At 39.6% G+C, this 22,785-nt stretch overlaps 1 protein-coding gene across 6 annotated transcripts in view; it reads left to right on the top strand.

Moving 5' to 3' along the window:
- LOC117328199 (diacylglycerol kinase zeta-like) overlaps positions 1-22,785 on the top strand; it is a 90,294-nt gene that overhangs the window by 31,316 nt on the left and 36,193 nt on the right. For all 6 annotated transcript variants that reach the window (XM_033885635.1, XM_033885634.1, XM_033885631.1 and 3 more), the window contains 7 exons: positions 3,170-3,244; positions 9,223-9,279; positions 13,759-13,827; positions 13,983-14,015; positions 14,927-15,079; positions 20,045-20,283; positions 22,124-22,298. In XM_033885635.1, the coding sequence (XP_033741526.1) occupies positions 3,170-3,244; positions 9,223-9,279; positions 13,759-13,827; positions 13,983-14,015; positions 14,927-15,079; positions 20,045-20,283; positions 22,124-22,298 (801 nt within the window). The remainder of the gene's footprint in view (positions 1-3,169; positions 3,245-9,222; positions 9,280-13,758; positions 13,828-13,982; positions 14,016-14,926; positions 15,080-20,044; positions 20,284-22,123; positions 22,299-22,785) is intronic.

Here is a 22,785-nt window from a genome sequence, read left to right on the forward strand (position 1 = left end):
GACTACTGCTATGCCATGGAGCCAGACTGTATGGTAAGTATTATTTCTCCTCTGGGGACTACTGCTATGCCATGGAGCCCGACTGTATGGTAAGTATTATTTCTCCTCTGGGGACTACTGCTATGCCATGGAGCCCGACTGTATGGTAAGTATTATTTCTCCTCTGGGGACTACTGCTATGCCATGGAGCCCGACTGTATGGTAAGTATTATTTCTCCTCTGGGGACTACTGCTATGCCATGGAGCCCGACTGTATGGTAAGTATTATTTCTCCTCTGGGGACTACTGCTATGCCATGGAGCCCAGACTGTATGGTAAGTATTATTTCTCCTCTGGGGACTACTGCTATGCCATGGAGCCCGACTGTATGGTAAGTATTATTTCTCCTCTGGGGACTACTGCTATGCCATGGAGCCCGACTGTATGGTAAGTATTATTTCTCCTCTGGGGACTACTGCTATGCCATGGAGCCCGACTGTATGGTAAGTATTATTTCTCCTCTGGGGACTACTGCTATGCCATGGAGCCCGACTGTATGGTAAGTATTATTTCTCCTCTGGGGACTACTGCTATGCCATGGAGCCCGACTGCATGGTAAGTATTATTTCTCCTCTGGGGACTACTGCTATGCCATGGAGCCCGACTGTATGGTAAGTATTATTTCTCCTCTGGGGACTACTGCTATGCCATGGAGCCCGACTGTATGGTAAGTATTATTTCTCCTCTGGGGACTACTGCTATGCCATGGAGCCCGACTGTATGGTAAGTATTATTTCTCCTCTGGGGACTACTGCTATGCCATGGAGCCCGACTGTATGGTAAGTATTATTTCTCCTCTGGGGACTACTGCTATGCCATGGAGCCAGACTGTATGGTAAGTATTATTTCTCCTCTGGGGACTACTGCTATGCCATGGAGCCCGACTGTATGGTAAGTATTATTTCTCCTCTGGGGACTACTGCTATGCCATGGAGCCCGACTGTATGGTAAGTATTATTTCTCCTCTGGGGACTACTGCTATGCCATGGAGCCCGACTGTATGGTAAGTATTATTTCTCCTCTGGGGACTACTGCTATGCCATGGAGCCCGACTGTATGGTAAGTATTATTTCTCCTCTGGGGACTACTGCTATGCCATGGAGCCCGACTGTATGGTAAGTATTATTTCTCCTCTGGGGACTACTGCTATGCCATGGAGCCCGACTGTATGGTAAGTATTATTTCTCCTCTGGGGACTACTGCTATGCCATGGAGCCCGACTGTATGGTAAGTATTATTTCTCCTCTGGGGACTACTGCTATGCCATGGAGCCCGACTGTATGGTAAGTATTATTTCTCCTCTGGGGACTACTGCTATGCCATGGAGCCAGACTGTATGGTAAGTATTATTTCTCCTCTGGGGACTACTGCTATGCCATGGAGCCCGACTGTATGGTAAGTATTATTTCTCCTCTGGGGACTACTGCTATGCCATGGAGCCCGACTGTATGGTAAGTATTATTTCTCCTCTGGGGACTACTGCTATGCCATGGAGCCCGACTGTATGGTAAGTATTATTTCTCCTCTGGGGACTACTGCTATGCCATGGAGCCCGACTGTATGGTAAGTATTATTTCTCCTCTGGGGACTACTGCTATGCCATGGAGCCCGACTGCATGGTAAGTATTATTTCTCCTCTGGGGACTACTGCTATGCCATGGAGCCCGACTGTATGGTAAGTATTATTTCTCCTCTGGGGACTACTGCTATGCCATGGAGCCCGACTGTATGGTAAGTATTATTTCTCCTCTGGGGACTACTGCTATGCCATGGAGCCCGACTGTATGGTAAGTATTATTTCTCCTTCAGACTCTTCTGTTGTGTTTGACCTTTTATTTGTTTGCCTCACAAGGACGGTCACAGAGCTTATGTTGTCTCCCAGCATAAACTTCTTCATAAGTGTACATATTCCGCACATATTAATAATGTTGCTGTGACCTGATTGGCTGATTGCTTTCTGCATGATATCTTTTGACAGAATGATGGGATTTTGATGAAACTTGCTTCGTAAAATTATTTACCTAAACTCTTTGCTCAAGTTTGACTATCGGCATCATTCATGCAAATTCAATGAGGCTGCTATGACCTGATTGGCTGATTGCTTTTCGCGCAATATCTTTTGACAGAATGATGGGATTTTGATGAAACATCCTTGGTAGACTCATTACACAAGTCCCTAGGTCCCTAGCTCAAATTTAATTATTGCCACATATAATGATTCTTAATGCCTAGTCATGTGTTTCATGTTTTTTTGCATGTTGTCCACTTTAATTTCATTAATACAACCTTTGAATGGGCGAGTATGTTCTTATTGTATATGTACTACCTTTTTTGCACCAAATAATCGGGATTATTATCTCTGATGTCTTCTTGCCAATTTTGATGTTTCTCTATTTATGTTTGCTATGATATTTTGTAGATCGATATCTGAAATACAGGCAAAATATTTCTCATCAACTCCTCCATTTTGTTGACAATATCGGTTACAGCCTGATGATTCCCAATACTTTTGTGCGATTCACTAGTTTCAGGTTAACATTGCATTTTGTCAAAACCTTTCGTAAATGTCTCAACCAATCAGAAAATGGCAAAAAATACAGTCATATAACAATCTATTACTACGGTGATGTCATTCATAGGAATAAAAAACATAAAAAAAATGAAAGGATTTAACCAAAATTTAACACCTATCTATGATCAAGGGATTTCCCCTAAGTTACCATGTCATCTCTGATCAAGGGATTTCCCCTAAGTTACCATGTCATCTCTGATCAAGGGATTTCCCCTAAGTTACCATGTCATCTCTGATCAAGGGATTTCCCCTAAGTTACCATGTCATCTCTGATCAAGGGATTTCCCCTAAGTTACCATGTCATCTCTGATCAAGGGATTTCCCCTAAGTTACCATGTCATCTCTGATCAAGGGATTTCCCCTAAGTTACCATGTCATCTCTGATCAAGGGATTTCCCCTAAGTTACCATGTCATCTCTGATCAAGGGATTTCCCTGTTGTAACTAGTCTCAGTGTGTGGATGTATTTCAACTTCTTGTCTAGTTGAGATATCCCTTATTCATTATCACTAATCACTAATATTATACTTGGTGTTATTCACTCGTTTTGTCATTACAGAGAAGTGGACCAAGACGAAAGTGTGTTGCTTGTAAAATCGTGGCACACACTGCCTGTATAGGCATTCTAGAAAAGGTAAGAATTCATTGTAGACTTGTAAAGATATTTAACAGTTTAACCTCAGTATCTCAGTTCCTGTTACTGTATAGTTATCAATAGTCACAGCACATTACTTTTGGCATACCAATGAATATCTGATAGATATATATATAGTATACAAATATATCATGGGTGTCTGTAGATATATATATTATACAACTATATCATGGGTGTCTGTAGATATATATATTATACAAATATATCATGGGAGTCTGTAGATATATATTATACAAATATATCATGGGTGTCTGTAGATATATATTATACAAATATATCATGGGAGTCTGTAGATATATATTATACAAATTTATCATGGGAGTCTGTAGATATATATATATTATACAAATATATCATGGGTGTCTGTAGATATATATATTATACAAATATATCATGGGAGTCTGTAGATATATATTATACAAATATATCATGGGAGTCTGTAGATATATATTATACAAATATATCATGGGAGTCTGTAGATATATATATATTATACAAATATATCATGGGAGTCTGTAGATATATATCTTATATACAAATATATCATGGGAGTCTGTAGATATATATTATACAAATATATCATGGGAGTCTGTAGATATATATATATTATACAAATATATCATGGGAGTCTGTAGATATATATTATACAAATATATCATGGGAGTCTGTAGATATATATATTATACAAATATATCATGGGAGTCTGTAGATATATATATATTATACAAATATATCATGGGAGTCTGTAGATATATATTATATACAAATATATCATGGGAGTCTGTAGATATATATATATTATACAAATATATCATGGGAGTCTGTAGATATATATTATACAAATATATCATGGGAGTCTGTAGATATATATATTATACAAATATATCATGGGAGTCTGTAGATATATATTATACAAATATATCATGGGAGTCTGTAGATATATATCTTATATACAAATATATCATGGGAGTCTGTAGATATATATATATTATACAAATATATCATGGGAGTCTGTAGATATATATATATTATACAAATATATCATGGGAGTCTGTAGATATATATTATACAAATATATCATGGGAGTCTGTAGATATATATATATATATTATACAAATATATCATGGGTGTCTGTAGATATATACAGTGGACCCGCGATAATCCGGACGCCGATAGTCCGGAAAACACACAGTCCGGACGGAAATGCACGGGAACGGATTTCCGTAACGTTATTTGTACTCACCAGTCCGGAAATTCGGATTCCGATTCCGGAAGCCCATTTTGGGAACGGAACGTACTTTTCATTAGTAAATTTCCCTCAATAATCCGGACGATTTTTTCACCACAAGGAGAAAAAAATGTCGGGGCAAGTCACCCGTGTCGACAGCTGTACAGACTATCGCTTGACACTGTGCGTAGTCATATAGCGACCGCTGCCAGGTCATAGCCCCGGGTGTTTACCTGTGTTACAATGTGTAGCTTTTGTTTTTATAACGGTACATTGCTTTTTCTCTACGACCTAAATGTTACAGAATTTATGCACAAACATACAGTACGTGATACGATAATTAATTAATCTCAAATACATGTAATAAATTTATGATCGGTAATATTAACATCATTAACACCAGTGATTTTTTTAGGGTCGATTTGGGGCCGAATTTCGGCCCCTTCCCCTAGAGAAATTTTGTTGTATTTTCCCAATTTCTTGCTCATATTTTCCCATTCAGAAAATATCCCTTCATCTTAATTGGTATAAAGAAATGCCGACCAAAATGTATTTCACAAGAAATTTTCAACGCCGGTGTTCTCGTTCTATGTTGGTCGCGTTCGATAACGCAAATTCCCGTGCTTTCTGTTTCCGTGTCTGAAACGATGTCGTTTTCCTCAATGTTTCAAATCGAGCGCACCGCGAAAGTCTGTGTCGATCGAGTGTTTTAATCGCACACATGTCTCACATATGCTATGACAAGCGCTTGAAAGTTTAAGATCGATCATGTAAACAAGAGTCGCACAACACGAAGTATTATGTCAAAAGACTGACAAAAAAGATAGGAAAGGCCTTACGAAAGTGAGTGACTTCTTCAAAAAGTCTTCCGGCGGCGATATACCAAACAACCCGTCAACCAATGAATCATCATCCAACATTGAATCTGTTTTATCAACCGTCCAGACGGAATGTTTACCCGTAGCAAACGTCAATGTACATGTAACCCGCGACGAAAATCTGGTATTAACTTTATCGGGAAAAAAGAGGAGCAGCGTCGATAGATGAACATTTAATGCTGCCAAATATGGATCTTCCTTCTCTTGTCTTTATCACAGTAGTGTGACATGTGGCTACATGTGCAAGTACTGAGAATTGTTTGAGAATTGTTTATTTTTTGGTGCACATTTGAGTTGTAAGCCATTTGTTACAAAAGGGTATAAAACTTGGGACACATCCTTCAAGAAAATTGAAAAAACATGACAACTGGCCTGGACTCTTTGGTGGACATGTTCAAGGGGCAAAAAACAAGGAAAATGGCCCTTTAGATAGCTATTAAGAATCATTAGGCCAGATGAATGTTGAAAATTTAACAGATAAATAAATATATGGACGTGTTATTGACTTTTTTTTTCATTTAAAACCAACACCAAATTTTCCCAATTGGGGAAAAATGCCGCTGTATTTTCCCAATTGAAAAGGTACAGGCCCCTGTAAAAAAGGATGAAAAAATCACTGAACACTTGTATTGGGTAAACACGGATATCGGCTTTGTAACACCGTTACGTGAAACGACGACTCATTGAAAGATGCATGTTATTAATTGCATACACATTTACGTATTAAGCAGTGATCACAAGAACTGGATTGATTACACACAAATTAGTCAATAGTCGTCTGATACTAACTAAGCGTCACATTGTTAAGTGAATACGGGTTTAATAATTATCGGACATCTTGGGTAGTTCTCGCTGGTGTCGCGTACTTTTAAATAGATAGCTTGGGGTTTCTGGTACGTAAAAATATATAAAAAAAAACATGGACTGACGGTAAGTTGTAAAATCCGGGTATTTTATTTAAGGTATTTAACGTTTGTAATTTCTACTTGTTTGTGAACCTCCGGGACGTGACACATGTGTGTTGTTTGTAGGTCACATATGCCCGCTATAAATAAAACAACTTTCACTTTACATGTTCTTTTAAAAACATAGTTTATTTTTTACTTTCTACAAAACAAAACAAAAATCATATCAGAAACATAAGTATATTTATTGTTAAAAAGTCTGACAATTAGACGTGTTTATGAAACGTCCCGGATTGTATATAATCAAGGGAGATAACTCTTACACGACAATTTTTTTGATCTGGTACACGAAATTCGGCAGTCCGGAAAACTCGTAATCCGGACGGTTTGGACTGGGAACGAAGGTGTTCGGATTATCGAGGGTCCACTGTATATTATACAAATATATCATGGGAGTCTGTAGATATATATATTATACAAATATATCATGGGAGTCTGTAGATATATATTATACAAATATATCGTGGGTGTCTGTAGATATATATATTATACAAATATATCATGGGTGTCTGTAGATATATATATATTATACAAATATATCATGGGTGTCTGTAGATATATATATTATACAAATATATCGTGGGTGTCTGTAGATATATATTATACAAATATATCATGGGTGTCTGTAGATATATATTATACAAATATATCGTGGGTGTCTGTAGATATATATATATTATACAAATATATCATGGGTGTCTGTAGATATATATATTATATACAAATATATCATGGGAGTCTGTAGATATATATATTATATACAAATATATCATGGGTGTCTGTAGATATATATTATATACATATATATTATACAAATATATCATGGGTGTCTGTAGATATATATATTATACAAATATATCATGGGAGTCTGTAGATATATATATTATACAAATATATCATGGGTGTCTGTAGATATATATATATTATACAAATATATCATGGGTGTCTGTAGATATATATATATTATACAAATATATCATGGGTGTCTGTAGATATATATACTATACAAATATATCATGGGTGTCTGTAGATATATATATTATACAAATATATCATGGGAGTCTGTAGATATATATATTATACAAATATATCATGGGTGTCTGTAGATATATATATATTATACAAATATATAGATATATATATATTATACAAATATATCATGGGTGTCTGTAGATATATATATATTATACAAATATATCATGGGTGTCTGTAGATATATATATTATATACAAATATATCATGGGTGTGTGTAGATATATATATTATACAAATATATCATGGGAGTCTGTAGATATATATTATACAAATATATCATGGGAGTCTGTAGATATATATTATACAAATATATCATGGGTGTCTGTGCTAAAGTCTAGAATATTTGACATGGCGTAATGGTAATCGACAGATGTTCTATTGCAAGAGGCCGAAGATGGAAGTCATCTATTAGATGATAAGAATACCTGAATCGCAATGAATTTACATATTGGACCATACTGTCATTATTACTTACTAGACCCTATATATATGTAACGCGCAGCATGTGTACCGCAGGGGTGCCACGTGTGTCGGGCTGCTACCAAGTTTTTGCCCAGGGTCCGACTGCCGCTTTCGCTTGCAGATTCCAAATACAAATGAATTTTCAAGTAATAGACAATATTTAGTAAACTCGTGAGAAGGAAAATAGACTCGTCATATAAAGTTCAACAATTTATTAACATGTGTAAAAATAACAAAGTACCAAAATAATACCCCTGAGGCACATTGAGGAATTCACAATTATATACGTCTAGCCTAAAACACATGCCAACCATCGTTTAATCACAACTAACCATATAAATGAAATAAATGTAGTTTACCCCGAGTCTCCAGCACGTGGCATGTCCGGTCAGAATACAACATTTGCTAACCACCCGTCTTTTCTCCCGTATCTACTAACGAGGTTTCCAACAACCATCCCTCGCCTTACCGGTATAGAAACAGCCCGAGAGGCGGAAATATTCTCTAGCCACTCCGCGAGTGCTCTCAAAATGGAATAATTCCTTGAAGCAACAACCTGACTTCCGACATGACACCGGCACACAAGACTCAAATTAAACAACGTTCTATACATCGAAAATACATCAAAATACTACACGTGAAATAAAAATACATGTACGATAGTGGCAAATAATATCCAGCTGACAAATTAATATGAAATTTAGGAAAGGATGGGCGACGGTTATCTAATTAATTTCACAGATTAAAAGTCAACACCACTTACCCTGCTGACACACGGACGAAAAGTGATTGACCCCACAGCAGCATGGGTATCTTACGTAACCGGATGTTACAATTTTCCGGAATGAGTCCAAAAATAAACGAGCGGAACGCAACTGCGTTACATATACACTAAAATGTTTTTAATGAAGACTGTTAACATGTACAAACAGAGTCCGACTGGGACAACAGAAATATTACCCCATGTAATTTAACAGCTATGTAGTATATGTACCATAAACGAGGTATTTCAGGCTTGTTAGTCCCATACCAGTGAGACCAGGGGACTATAGGTTTCCTCTCTGTCCGTCTTGTACACACCGCCAAAATTTGTCAGCGCTCAGTGGCTTCATTCTTTGAGGGAATTTGATAAAATCTTCACACAAGGACCATAATATTTCTGACAAATTAAAGTTGCAGGGCTTTTTATTACTATTTTTAGGGGCCAGTAGGGGACAGTATGCTTGTCTATACGTGACAATACTTCTGAAATATCTGATTTCCGCCATTGTGCTAGTAACGTGTTTACACTAGTTACAGACCAAAATGTCAGTAAATAAAGGGATATTTAGGAGTACACTTTATCACTGTAATGATCATTTTAATGTCATTCCTTCCTTTACTTGATAGAAAAATCTCCGATGCAAACCAACATTCCGTGAAGCTGGACTGAGGAATTACAGAGAAGTAAGTCAGTTACCTTCCTTTACCAGTTCCTGTGCAAGGTTTCAGCTCAGAAGTGAGCAGTTTAGCCATGGCTGATCTACAGCCTGAAATGTTATTGTAGAGTCAATGTGATTAGAAATTCCCTGTGGGCAGTGTTTACATCACAGCACTTGTGTAGGTACCACCGCAGGGTGTCATCAAATCACACTGTTATGACGAGAAGTCTCCAAGGACCCAGGTCTGCGTGTCACCATAATTGTCGAGATAGTAGGGTAGGTTGTTCTGGCTGGACAGATATAATGAGGATATTTAAGGGCTTCTGTTAAAGATTGCTGTCCTAACGGGACTGATGACATTAGTGACATAGTCACAACTGTCTCTTAGTGCCAGATTGTTTGTGAGTACTGGACAGACAGTATCAGGTGTCTCCCTGTACTCCAGACTGTGTGAGTACTGGACAGACAGTATCAGGTGTCTCCCTGTACTCCAGACTGTGTGAGTACTGGACAGACAGTATCAGGTGTCTCCCTGTACTCCAGACTGTGTGAGTACTGGACAGACAGTATCAGGTGTCTCCCTGTACTCCAGACTGTGTGAGTACTGGACAGACAGTATCAGGTGTCTCCCTGTACTCCAGACTGTGTGAGTAGGAGACACAGTAACAGGTGTCTCCCTGTACTCCAAACTGTGTGAGTAGGAGACACAGTAACAGGTGTTTCCCTGTACTCCAGACTGTGTGAGTAGGAGACACAGTAACAGGTGTCTCCCTGTTCTCCAGACTGTGTGAGTAGGAGACACAGTAACAGGTGTCTCCCTGTACTCCAGACTGTGTGAGTAGGAGACACAGTAACAGGTGTCTCCCTGTACTCTAGGCTGTGTGAGTAGGAGACACAGTAACAGGTGTCTCCCTGTACTCCAGACTGTGTGAGTAGGAGACACAGTAACAGGTGTCTCCCTGTACTCCAGGCTGTGTGAGTAGGAGACACGGTAACAAATGTCTCTCTGTACTCCAGACTGTGCGAGTTGGAGACACAGTAACAGGTGTTTCCCTGTACTCCAGACTGTGCGAGTAGGAGACGTAGTAACAGGTGTCTCCCTGTACTCCAGACTCTGTGAGTAGGAGACACAGTAACAGGTGTCTCCCTGTACTCCAGACTCTGTGAGTAGGAGACACAGTAACAGGTGTCTCCCTGTACTCCAGGCTGTGTGAGTAGGAGACACAGTTATAGGTGTCTCCCTGTACTCCTGGCTGTGTGAGTAGGAGACACAGTAACATATGTCTCTCTGTACTCCAGACTGTTTGAGTAGGAGACACAGTAACAGGTGTCTCCCTGTACTCCAGACTGTGAGTAGGAGACACAGTATCAGGTGTCTCCCTGTACTCAAGGTTGTGTGAGTAGGAGACACAGTATCAGGTGTCTCCCTGTACTCCAGGCTGTGTGAGTAGGAGACACGGTAACAGGTGTCTCCCTGTACTCCAGGCTGTGTGAGTAGGAGACACAGTAACAGGTGTCTCCCTGTACTCCAGACTGTGTGAGTAGGAGACACAGTAACAGGTGTCTCTCTGTACTCCAGACTTTGTGAGTAGGAGACACAGTATCAGGTGTCTCTCTGTACTCCAGACTGTGTGAGTAAGAGACACAGTAACAGGTGTCTCCCTGTACTCCAGACTGTGTGAGTAGGAAACACAGTAACAGGTGTCTCTCTGTACTCCAGGCTGTGTGAGTAGGAGACACAGTAACAGGTGTCTCCCTGTACTCCAGACTGAGTAGGAGACACGGTAACAGGTGTCTCCCTGTACTCCAGACTATGTGAGTAGGAGACACAGTAACAGGTGTCTCCCTGTACTCCAGACTTTGTGAGTAGGAGACACAGTAACAGGTGTCTCTCTGTACTCCAGACTGTGTGAGTAGGAGACACAGTAACAGGTGTCTCCCTCTACTCCAGACTGTGTGAGTAGGAGACACAGTAACAAGTGTCTCCCTGTACTCCAGACTGTGTGAGTAGGAGACACAGTAACAGGTGTCTCCCTGTACTCCAGACTGTGTGAGTAGGAAACACAGTAACAGGTGTCTCTCTGTACTCCAGGCTGTGTGAGTAGGAGACACAGTAACAGGTGTCTCTCTGTACTCCAGACTGTGTGAGTAGGAGACACAGTAACAGGTGTCTCCCTGTACTCCAGACTGTGTGAGTAGGAGACACAGTAACAGGTGTCTCCCTGTACTCCAGACTGTGTGAGTAGGAGACACAGTAACAGGTGTCTCCCTGTACTCCAGACTGTGTGAGTAGGAGACACAGTAACAGGTGTCTCCCTGTACTCCAGACAGAGTGAGTAGGAGACACAGTATCATGTGTCTACCTGTACTCCAGGCTGTGAGTAGGAGACACGGTAACAGGTGTCTCCCTGTACTCCAGACTGAGTAGGAGACACAGTAACAGATGTCTCTCTATACTCCAGACAGAGTGAGTAGGAGACACGGTAACAGGTGTCTCCCTGTACTCTAGGCTAGGGGTAGAAGGACTACCATGTTTGGTCAAATGATTGACCTTGACCTACCAGTAAATTCAAGGTCATAGATGTCAAATATGTTGAGATCTTCAAATGACCTCTTCTGAATAACCAATAGGCATAGACCTGATTTTTGGCCTGTATCATGTGAGGGTGAAGGGCTTCTAAGTTTGTTCAAATGAATTACTTTGACCTGCTTTCGACGTCACTCGGTCTGGTGCTAAAATCTTTAAACAATGATTTCTCAATAATCAAGAGACCCTAAAACCTGATATGAAGCCAGTTGTATGGTAGGAGCCTTCATTTATTTCATCTCCTTTTGTCCATCATCGTCTATCATCCTTCTGTAAACAGTTTACATTTTCCTGATCACTAACCAAATCACTAGCCAAGAGGCCCATCGTTATGATATTTTGCCAGTAGCTTCCTGGGATGAATGCTACCATCTTTGTTCAGATGGAAGGTCATAGGGGTCAAATATGTTGAAAAATTTAAATAACTTTTTTTCAATAACCAAGAGGCCCAGGATTATGATATTAATGCAAGAAACTTGCTGCAGTGAAAGGCTACCAAATTTGTTCAAATGTTTGAATTGGACATACTGTCAAGGTCACAGGTCAAATAGGCTAAAAGCTTGTGACTCACTCTCCAAGAGGCTCATTATATTTGTTCAATTCACAAAAGTACATACTGAGGTCAAAAATAAAAGTAAGAAGTTAAGGTCATTGAGCCTGAAGGTCAAATTTTGTTTGACACTTGATGAGGCAAATTTAGTTGAAATTTTAAAAATGTGTACACTGACCTAAAGATAAGGTCACTAGGTCAAAGGTCAAGATCACAGTTTGTACATTTTTACTGATAAACTTTTGTTGTGACATTACGAAGCAAAGTTGGTCTTAATTTAATTAACAATGAGTAAACTTATCCTAGGTCAAGGTTCCAGGGTTGAATGTGAAGGTTTAAGTCAATATCTTGTCACTGCTGAACATTATATCATAAATTTATGAAGCAGTGTTGTTCAGAATTAAACAAGGAGTAAACTGACTAAGTCAGAGGTCAAAGCCATTTGGATCTGAATTCCAAGGACAAAATTGATCTCTGACAATAACTGTTATTGGGGTGTGGTTCTCAAGGTTTAGATAAGCAAATTAAAGCAAACTTAATGACTATTACCCAGTTGACTGTTTTTGCATTTCCGTTTGTCTAGCAAAAATGTAGGTGTAAAGAAACAAGAGTCACATCATAAAATATGTATAATGACGTATTTTACTTGTGCAGTGATATGGCAGATGGCTTCTCGATGATTATGGGGATATGTAGCCACATGCGGGGGCCCTTACTAACAAGGTGACAGGGGAGAAATGTGTTAAATAGATCATAAGATGTTTCTTTAAAAGGAAAAACATCATTTGAAATGTGTTAAATAGATGTTAGTTTAAAAGGAAAACATCATTTGAAATGTGTTAAACAGACGTTAGTTTAAACATCATCTATCAGTATACATATATCAGAACTTAGGTTACCAATAAGGCCTATGGACCTGTTCCATTTGAATTAAGCGGTTGTAAACTAAGCATCCAAATCTACATTAATGACCTAGATCTACTTTAAAGTTGAATTAGGAGCAGGTGAGTGATACAGGCTCATTGGGCCTCTTGTGTAACACCATCTTATAGAGATCCCCGAAGGTGTAGGGTATTGGTATGAAGAATTAGGTAAAGTCAGATTTTGTGAATTGTTTTATAATTCTAATGTAGTTTTAAATAAGCAAGAGATTTAGAGTACTTGGGATGTATTTTTCTTAGATGAAGGATTTTAAAGCTTATCACAATATAATAAGTTAATGCAGCTCTCATTTCCAGTCTCAAGATGAAGTTTCCAAACGCCTGAGGCAGTTCCATTTATGTGGACTTTGGCTTTTCCTATATTGTTTGAGATTTACACTAATCAATGTTTTTATCCCTCCTGAAGCACTGCCATCTGTTTTTCAGCAAACTTCGATGCGTCACCATTGGGTCCACAGACGTCGCCAGGAGGGCAAGTGTAAACAGTGTGGGAAGGTAGAAAACTTTTACTGCTCAATTAATGAAAATTGGATCTTATGCATTTTCAGCTCCAAAATATTTGAGTGAAAGAACAAAATGATTAGTATTGAATGTAGGTATGTTCATAAATTTTATTTATCTGACTATAATACTATACATTTATTTTGTAGTCATTCCAACAGCGATTCGCTTTCCAAAGCAAAGTAAGTACAGTCTTAATACCATTTGATTAAAATTTGAAAACCATTAACTTTGCTGTATGAAAGATTAAAATACTTGTAACTTTTCACGAGGCAATAAACCTAGCGACAATCAAACAAATGTTAATGAACTATGGTAAGAAGGTGCATACCTATTAATAGACCATGGTTATAGGGTGTATATCTATTAATAGACCATGGTTAGATGGTATATACCTATTAATAGACCATAGTTAGAAGGTGTATACCTATTAATAGACCATAGTTAGAGGGTGTATACCTGTTAATAGACCATAGTTAGAGGGTGTATATCTATTAATAGACCATGGTTAGAGGGTGTATACTTGTATACCTATTAATAGACCATGGTTATAGGGTATATATCTATTATTAGACCATAGTTAGAGGGTGTATATCTATTAATAAACCATGGTTAGAGGGTGTATACCTATTAATAGACCATGGTTAGAGGGTATATACCTATTAATAGACCATGGTTAGAGGGTGTATATCTATTAATAGACCATGGTTAGAGGCTGTATACCTATTAATGGACCATTGCTAGAAGGTGTATATATATATATATATATACCTATTAATAGACATATAAACATGTCTATTTAAGTTAGGACTAACACATGTCAGTGTCTCTACAGGTCAGTAATGATCAAACCTTTGATCACAGATAACTGGTACAGTACTGACCAAAGAAATTGATTCATCCAGCCAAGACAGTAACTAATAACTGTTGTTACCATTTCATTGTTTATGAAGTATATATATACAACCTTGGCAGTGTTTACAGAACACCAATGTTGAATCTGGATAATGTTTAGAGAGTATGTAGGGGCCAAATGTTAAACATTACAGGTATTTAAACAGGACATCATAGTTTAGAGATTTTCACATTTCAGGAGATAATTGCCATCAGCTGTTCCTGGTGTAAGGCAGCATATCACAACAAAGTCTCCTGCTTTATGATGCAGCAGATAGAGGAACAGTGTACCCTGGGGCCCCATCAGGCCCTCATTGTACCGCCATCATGGATCATCAAACTGCCAAAGAAAGTAAGACTTGTGGTCACTGTCACATATTCATCTGTCAAACTTGGACTTCTAAACGGTGTTTTTCATTTTGGTATCTAATTGTAATTGTGTTCATTATTTGTTTTAAAAAATGGAGATGAAAACAAAATTTAATGTACTAACCTCAATCTAAAACTGATGACAAGCATGTAGAGATGTATAGGGAAGTTTGTAGAGATATATAGGGAAGTTTGTAGAGATATATAGGGAAGTTTGTAGAGATGTAAAGGGAAGTTTGTAGAGATGTATAGGGAAGTTTGTAGAGATGTATAGGGAAGTTTGTAGAGATGTATAGGGAAGTTTGTAGAGATGTATAGGGAAGTTTGTAGAGATGTATAGGGAAGTTTGTAGAGATGTATAGGGAAGTTTGTAGAGATCTGATGATAAGTTTGTAGAGATATATAGTCCCAGTATGATGTATAAACATCCAATGTAGGTACCAAAACACTAACCATTGTTTCCCAGTCAGACTTTGGGGTATTAATGTGGTTTTCATGTTCATATGTTCATAACATTGCCATGGCAATAAACCCTGGTGCTTCACAGTTTTATGTACTTCTGTATCACTTCTAGGTGAAACCTCATCAATTCTAATCCCTCAGGACACTCAGTGGAAGTGTGTTCAAATGAAATTGCTTATCTTGAGTTTCACAAGTAGATTCACCCTAGGGATGACAAGAAATTAGACAAATTTCTAATAGAACAGATTTTGTCATCTAAAAAGTCCTATATGTACATTCCATGTGACAAATTAGCTGGTAGATTCATGTCCCATGAGCCTGTATTTTAATGTTGCCATGGAAACAAATAAAAGAAAAAAACAGCTAGATTGAATTTCTGGAGCACAGAACTCCATTATACTGCAGTGTTCATTCAGATTAATATGGGTTGGGAACACGGTCAACACCTATTTATCTTAAGTTGAATTATACCAGATACAGGACATAAAGCTCATATACATGGCATAGTACAGATACATATAGGTGAATCTTGTCAAATGTGATGAGACATTCTATCATTGATAACAATGTAAGGATCTAGTGGGTAGTTTAGACTATTGGGGTAATTATTTTACCTTTATACGGTACTTATTAGAGTATCCCATTTAAGTTAATTACTGGATCAGATGGTCATTAAATTTACCCATGTAAATATACACAAGGTGAGACGGATATATCACTGGTATCTCGAGGTACTGATGGACTTGTATTGACTGTTGTTATAATGTCTGTCCATCTCTCTCTCCATATGTCTGTCCATCTCTCTCCCCATATGTCTGTCCATCTCTCTCTCCATATGTCTGTCCATCTCTCTCTCCATATGTCTGTCCATCTCTCTCTCCATATGTCTGTCCATCTCTCTCTCCATATGTCTGTCCATCTCTCTCTCCATATGTCTGTCCATCTCTCTCTCCATATGTCTGTCCATCTCTCTCCCCATATGTCTGTCCATCTCTCTCTCCATATGTCTGTCCATCTCTCTCTCCATATGTCTGTCCATCTCTCTCCATATGTCTGTCCATCTCTCTCTCCATATGTCTGTCCATCTCTCTCCCCATATGTCTGTCCATCTCTCTCTCCATATGTATGTCCATCTCTCTCCCCATATGTCTGTCCATCTCTCTCCCCATATGTCTGTCCATCTCTCTCTCCATATGTCTGTCCATCTCTCTCTCCATATGTCTGTCCATCTCTCTCTCCATATGTCTGTCCATCTCTCTCCCCATATGTCTGTCCATCTCTCTCTCCATATGTCTGTCCATCTCTCTCTCCATATGTCTGTCCATCTCTCTCCCCATATGTCTGTCCATCTCTCTCTCCATATGTCTGTCCATCTCTCTCTCCATATGCCTGTCCATCTGTCTGTCTATAACAGTTGCTTCTCATTGCTCTGTCAGGCATATTTAAGATACATTTTATGAACCTAGATTATACAAATATTGAAAACTTATTTATCTTTGGTGATTTTTTCAACAACATTAAGATCAAGCTAACAGCCATTCTATTGCCCAGATTTTGATGAATCTTGGTAATGTTGGTCATATTCAAACAATAAGATACCTGATTATATGACAAAAGATGAAGGTCATCAGGTCAAGGTCACACATGTCAAATAAGGTCCTAAATAATAAATATTCAGAGGCAAAATTCCAAGAAAAATCAATGACTGTAAATAAAACTTCCATTTCAATTTCAACAAATTTTATTGTACAAGATCTTATAATATTCAAGGTCACATGATCATGTACGTTGTATAACTTATACAACAGCATTGATTTTCCAGACATGTAACAAATGACCTTTTGTTCTATTGTTTTGTGACACAAACTTACAATACAACACATACACAGGTTGTTTAGTTCCTGTGACACAAAAATACAACACACCACACACACAAACATGTTATTTAGTTCCTGTGACACAAACATACAACACATACACAGGTTGTTTAGTTCCTGTGACACAAACATACAACACATACACACACAAACATGTTGTTTAGTTCCTGTGACACACACATACAACACATACACAGGTTGTTTAGTTCCTGTGACAGAGACATACAACACATACACAGGTTGTTTAGTTCCTGTGACAGAGACATACAACACAACATACAAAAGCCTATTTTACTTAGTAACCAGATATTACAACAGCCTATTTTACTTTTAAGTCCCCACATACCGCCAGTCACAACTCCCCACATACCACCAGTCACAAGTCCCCACACACCACCAGTCACAAGTCCCCACATACCGCCAGTCACTACTCTCCACATACCACCAGTCACAAGTCCCCACATACCACCAGTCACAAGTCCCCACATACCACAAGTCACAAGTCCCCACACACCACCAGTCACAAGTCCCCACATACCACAAGTCACAACTCCCCATACACCACCAGTCACAACTCCCCACACACCACAAGTCACAACTCCCCACATATCACCAGTCACAAGTCCCCACATACCACCAGTCACCACTCCCCACATACCACCAGTCACAACTCCCCACATACCACCAGTCACTACTATCCACATACCACCAGTCACCACTCCCCACATACCACCAGTCACAACTTCCCACATACCACCAGTCACTACTATCCACATACCACCAGTCACATAACTCCCCACATACCACCAGTCACACAGCTTCCCACAGCAGTCACAACTCCACACACACCACCAATCACATAACTCCCCACATACCGCCAGTCACAACTCCCTACATACCACAAGTCACAAGTCCCCACACACCACCAGTCACAAGTCCCCACACACCACCAGTCACAAGTCCCCACATACCACCAGTCACAACTCCCCACATACCACAAGTCACAAGTCCCCACATACCACCAGTCACTACTCTCCACATACCACCAGTCACAACTCCCCACATACCACCAGTCACAACTCCCCACATACCACCAGTCACTACTCTCCACATACCACCAGTCACAACTCCCCACATACCGCCAGTCACTACTATCCACATACCAATAGTCACAACTCCCCACATACCAACAGTCACAAGTCCCCACATACCAACAGTCACTACTCTCCACATACCACCAGTCACAACTCCCCATATACCACCAGTCACTACTCTCCACATACCACCAGTCACAACTCCCCACATACCACCAGTCACAACTCCCCACATACCACCAGTCACTACTCCCCACACACCACCAATCACATAGCTCCCCACATACCACCAGTCACAACTCTCCACATACCACCAGTCACAATTCCACACACACCACTAGTCACTACTCTCCACATACCACCAGTCACAACTCCCCACATACCACCAGTCACAACTCTCCACATACCACCAGTCACAACTCCCTACATACCACCAGTCACAACTCCCCACATACCACCAGTCACTACTATCCACACACCACCAGTGACAACTCCCCACATACCACCAGTCACAACTCTCCACATACCACCAGTCACAACTCCCTACATACCACCAGTCACAACTCCCCACATACCACCAGTCACTACTCTCCACATACCACCAGTCACAACTCCCCACATACCACCAGTCACAACTCTCCACATAACACCAGTCACAACTCCCCACTTACCACCAGTCACTACTCTCCACATAACACCAGTCACAACTCCCCACTTACCACCAGTCACTACTCTCCACATACCACCAGTCACAACTCTCCACATACCACCAGTGACAACTCCCCACACACCACCAGTCACAACTCCCCACAAACCTCTAGTCACAACTTCCCACATACCACCAGTCACAACTCTCCACATACCACCAGTCACTACTCCCCACATACCACCAGTCACTACTCCCCACATACCACCAGTCACAACTCCCCACACACCACAAGTCACAACTCCCCACATACCACCAATCACATAGCTCCCCACATACCACCAGTCACTACTCCCCACATACCACCAGTCACTACTCTCCACATACCACCAGTCACAACTCCCCACATACATGTACCACCAGTCACTACTATACACATACCACCAGTCACAACTCCCCACATACCACCAGTCACAACTCTCCACATACCACCAGTCACAACTCCCTACATACCACCAGTCACAACTCCCCATACACCACCAGTCACAACTCCCCACATACCACCAGTCACAACTCCCCACATACCACCAGTCACAACTCCCCACATACCACCAGTCACTACTCTCCACATACCACCAGTCACAACTCCCCACATACCACCAGTCACTACTATCCACACACCACCAGTCACAACTCCCCACATACCACCAGTCACAACTCCCCACATACCACCAGTCACTACTATCCACATACCACCAGTCACATAACTCCCCACACACAACCAGTCACACAGCTTCCCACAGTAGTCACAACTCCCACATAGCATAAGTCACATAACATGGGGTTTAATGTATTTAATTGAATTTCAGGGTTCTTTTAAATCATCACTACGAAAGAAAAGGCGGTCTTCGGTGAAGAAAAAGAAAAACAAAGATGACAATCGCCATTTCATCATAAAACCCATCCCCTCACCTCTCCTTAAGCCTTTACTAGTGTTTATCAACCCAAAGAGCGGAGGCAATCAGGGGGCAAAAATCATGCACAAGTTTAACTGGTGGCTCAACCCCCGCCAAGTGTTTGACTTAACCCAGGGAGGACCAAAGCCTGGGTATGTACAGCTTATGTAAAATGACTAAATTCTGGTATGTATGACCTTAGTGTTTGGGAGGGAGAACATCACAGTTTTCCCCCGTGATAATTAAGTCAGGGAGGAAGCATAGCCTGTACATACATATATGGGTATTCATGTATGTTCACTTTTTTATTAGCTCACCTTGCTTAAAGGCCAAGTGAGCTTATGCCCTGGTGCGGTGTCTGTCGCCCATCCGTCCGTCAGACATCAACTTTTTCATGTAAACGACTTCTTTTTAATAACCAAAAAGCCTTTAAGCTTGATAACTGCCTGAAAAGTCCCTTGGAGCAAATTCCACAAAGTTGGCGAAAAATAAGTGACGTTGACCTGTATTCAAGTTCAAAGGGGTCAAATGACTTCTTCTTAATAACCAAAAGGTCTGGCACCTGCTATTTAGTCTGAAGCATACCAACATGAAAGGCTTCAAAGTTCATTTACATAAATAACTTCCTACATTCAAAGTCAAATTGGCTTAAAATCTTTCAACGATATCAGGGCTGTAAATTTACATCGCTGACAATATCATCACATAACTTTAAATTACATAACTCTAAATTACATAACTCTAAATCACATAACTCTAAATTACATAACTCTAAATCACATAACTCTAAATTACATAACTCTAAATCACATAACTCTAAATTCCTGTAACCTAATAAATGTCTTTTAGCATGCTTGAGTCAAAAACTTGTTCACATGAATAATGATGACCATAACTTCACAACAGTTATAAAAGCCAAAGTTTTTTTTCAAAACTACCATTTATGAAAAAAAAACGTCTAGATACCAGGTGAGCAGTAAGGGGCCCTTGTCTATTGGTTACTGTAGAAATTTCATTTTTAGCTCACCTGGCCCATCCGTCTTCTGTCTGTCCATCAACATTTGCTTCCCCATAGGGACTTAGTTTCTTGGTTATATATCTGAAACTGCTGAGATACCACCCCATAACCATAAATAGTATTGTTGAGCATCAAGACATTAACACAATCCAGATGTCAAAATAGGTCCAAGGGTCTTTCACCACCCCAACGGACTAATTTCCTTTAAACAAAGTCATGTTTTTAAATCCAATCGCTGGGTTCTTTGCACACCCCAAGGGATTTTTTTTTTGTAAAATAATCTATTAGACGAAATATCTTTTTCAATCACATTTTGGTTCTTCATGACCTAGATAACCACTGAAAATCAAATGAAATTTTGTATCCACAGTAAAATTTTGATGGTAGGTGTAGGCAACCACCTTAAATAGATTTTGATCACACTTATTAGTAAGTATGAGAATGCCTTGAATGGATTCATGTTTCAGGATGGCAAGGTCAAGGTCAAGGTCATGGTTGTAGAGTTACTATTATAGAGAATCATTGTCATTGCTCAGTTACCCTGAGTCAATATCATTATGGGCCAAATGGGGAAATATATTAAATTCTTCACAGTCATTCTTTTGTAAAAATGAAAGGAATTTGGCCAAATTTGGTCTGAAGCATCTTTTGGGAAGGGGATCTGAATATTTTATGTTAATTATCCCTTAGAGGCAGAGAAGTAGGGACCAGGAGTTTAGAGGAAGTCAAAATTGATTGCTAAATAAAAGTTGAGTGTTTTTAAATGAATTTACTTTGAATCACTATGGACCTGGAAAGTGAAAATTTTAGAGGAAAGTTGGACTTCCATGCATGGAAGAAAGCAAGGCAAAATCCCAAAATGGAAAAATAACTGTACAATTTAACTAAATGAGAGTGTTTTGGTATGATCATTGAAGTATTTAAGTATTTGTTTGTTCTTTTAAAGTTTCCGGATTCTGTATGTTTTGTTGCAGACTTGACCTGTATAAAAAAGTGCCTAACCTACGGATACTGGCGTGTGGAGGAGACGGCACTGTGGGTTGGATTTTATCTGTGATAGACAGCCTGGGGCTGGACCCCCCACCCCCAGTGGCCATCATGCCCTTGGGGACAGGCAACGACTTGTCACGTACACTTAACTGGGGTGGGGTACGTATAAACACTAATGATTCAATAGATGTATTTTATGTACTTGATAAAGGTGTGTTCTAGTTGTGTACATCATACAGGTATGTACTAGATGTGTAATTCATACAGATATGTACAACAGTTATCTTTGTAGGGCTATATAATGAAGTGTTATTTTTGCAGGGGTTTGAAGTATATTATGAAATGTAGGGGTATATTATTTATGAGATAAGATGGTGTTTTGTCACCAGGTATGAAGTGCCGGTAAGTTATATGCCATGGCATAGTGTCAGCCATGTCTGTCTGCCATCTCTCCATTTTTCCTAATTAACACTTCTAGTTAGGAATGACTGAAAGTTTCTGACCATATTTGCATGGTCAGAAGTGTCCTTTGGGAAAGGGGAACACATTTCACATAACTGTAGAGTGGCCTCCCTGGGGCAGGAGAGGCAGCAGGCCCAAAATGGGAATATAGAGATAATTCCTTTAAAATGCTGCTAGTCATGAA

This window comes from Pecten maximus, chromosome 5, assembly GCF_902652985.1.
Source record: "Pecten maximus chromosome 5, xPecMax1.1, whole genome shotgun sequence".
NCBI lineage: Eukaryota > Metazoa > Mollusca > Bivalvia > Pectinida > Pectinidae > Pecten > Pecten maximus.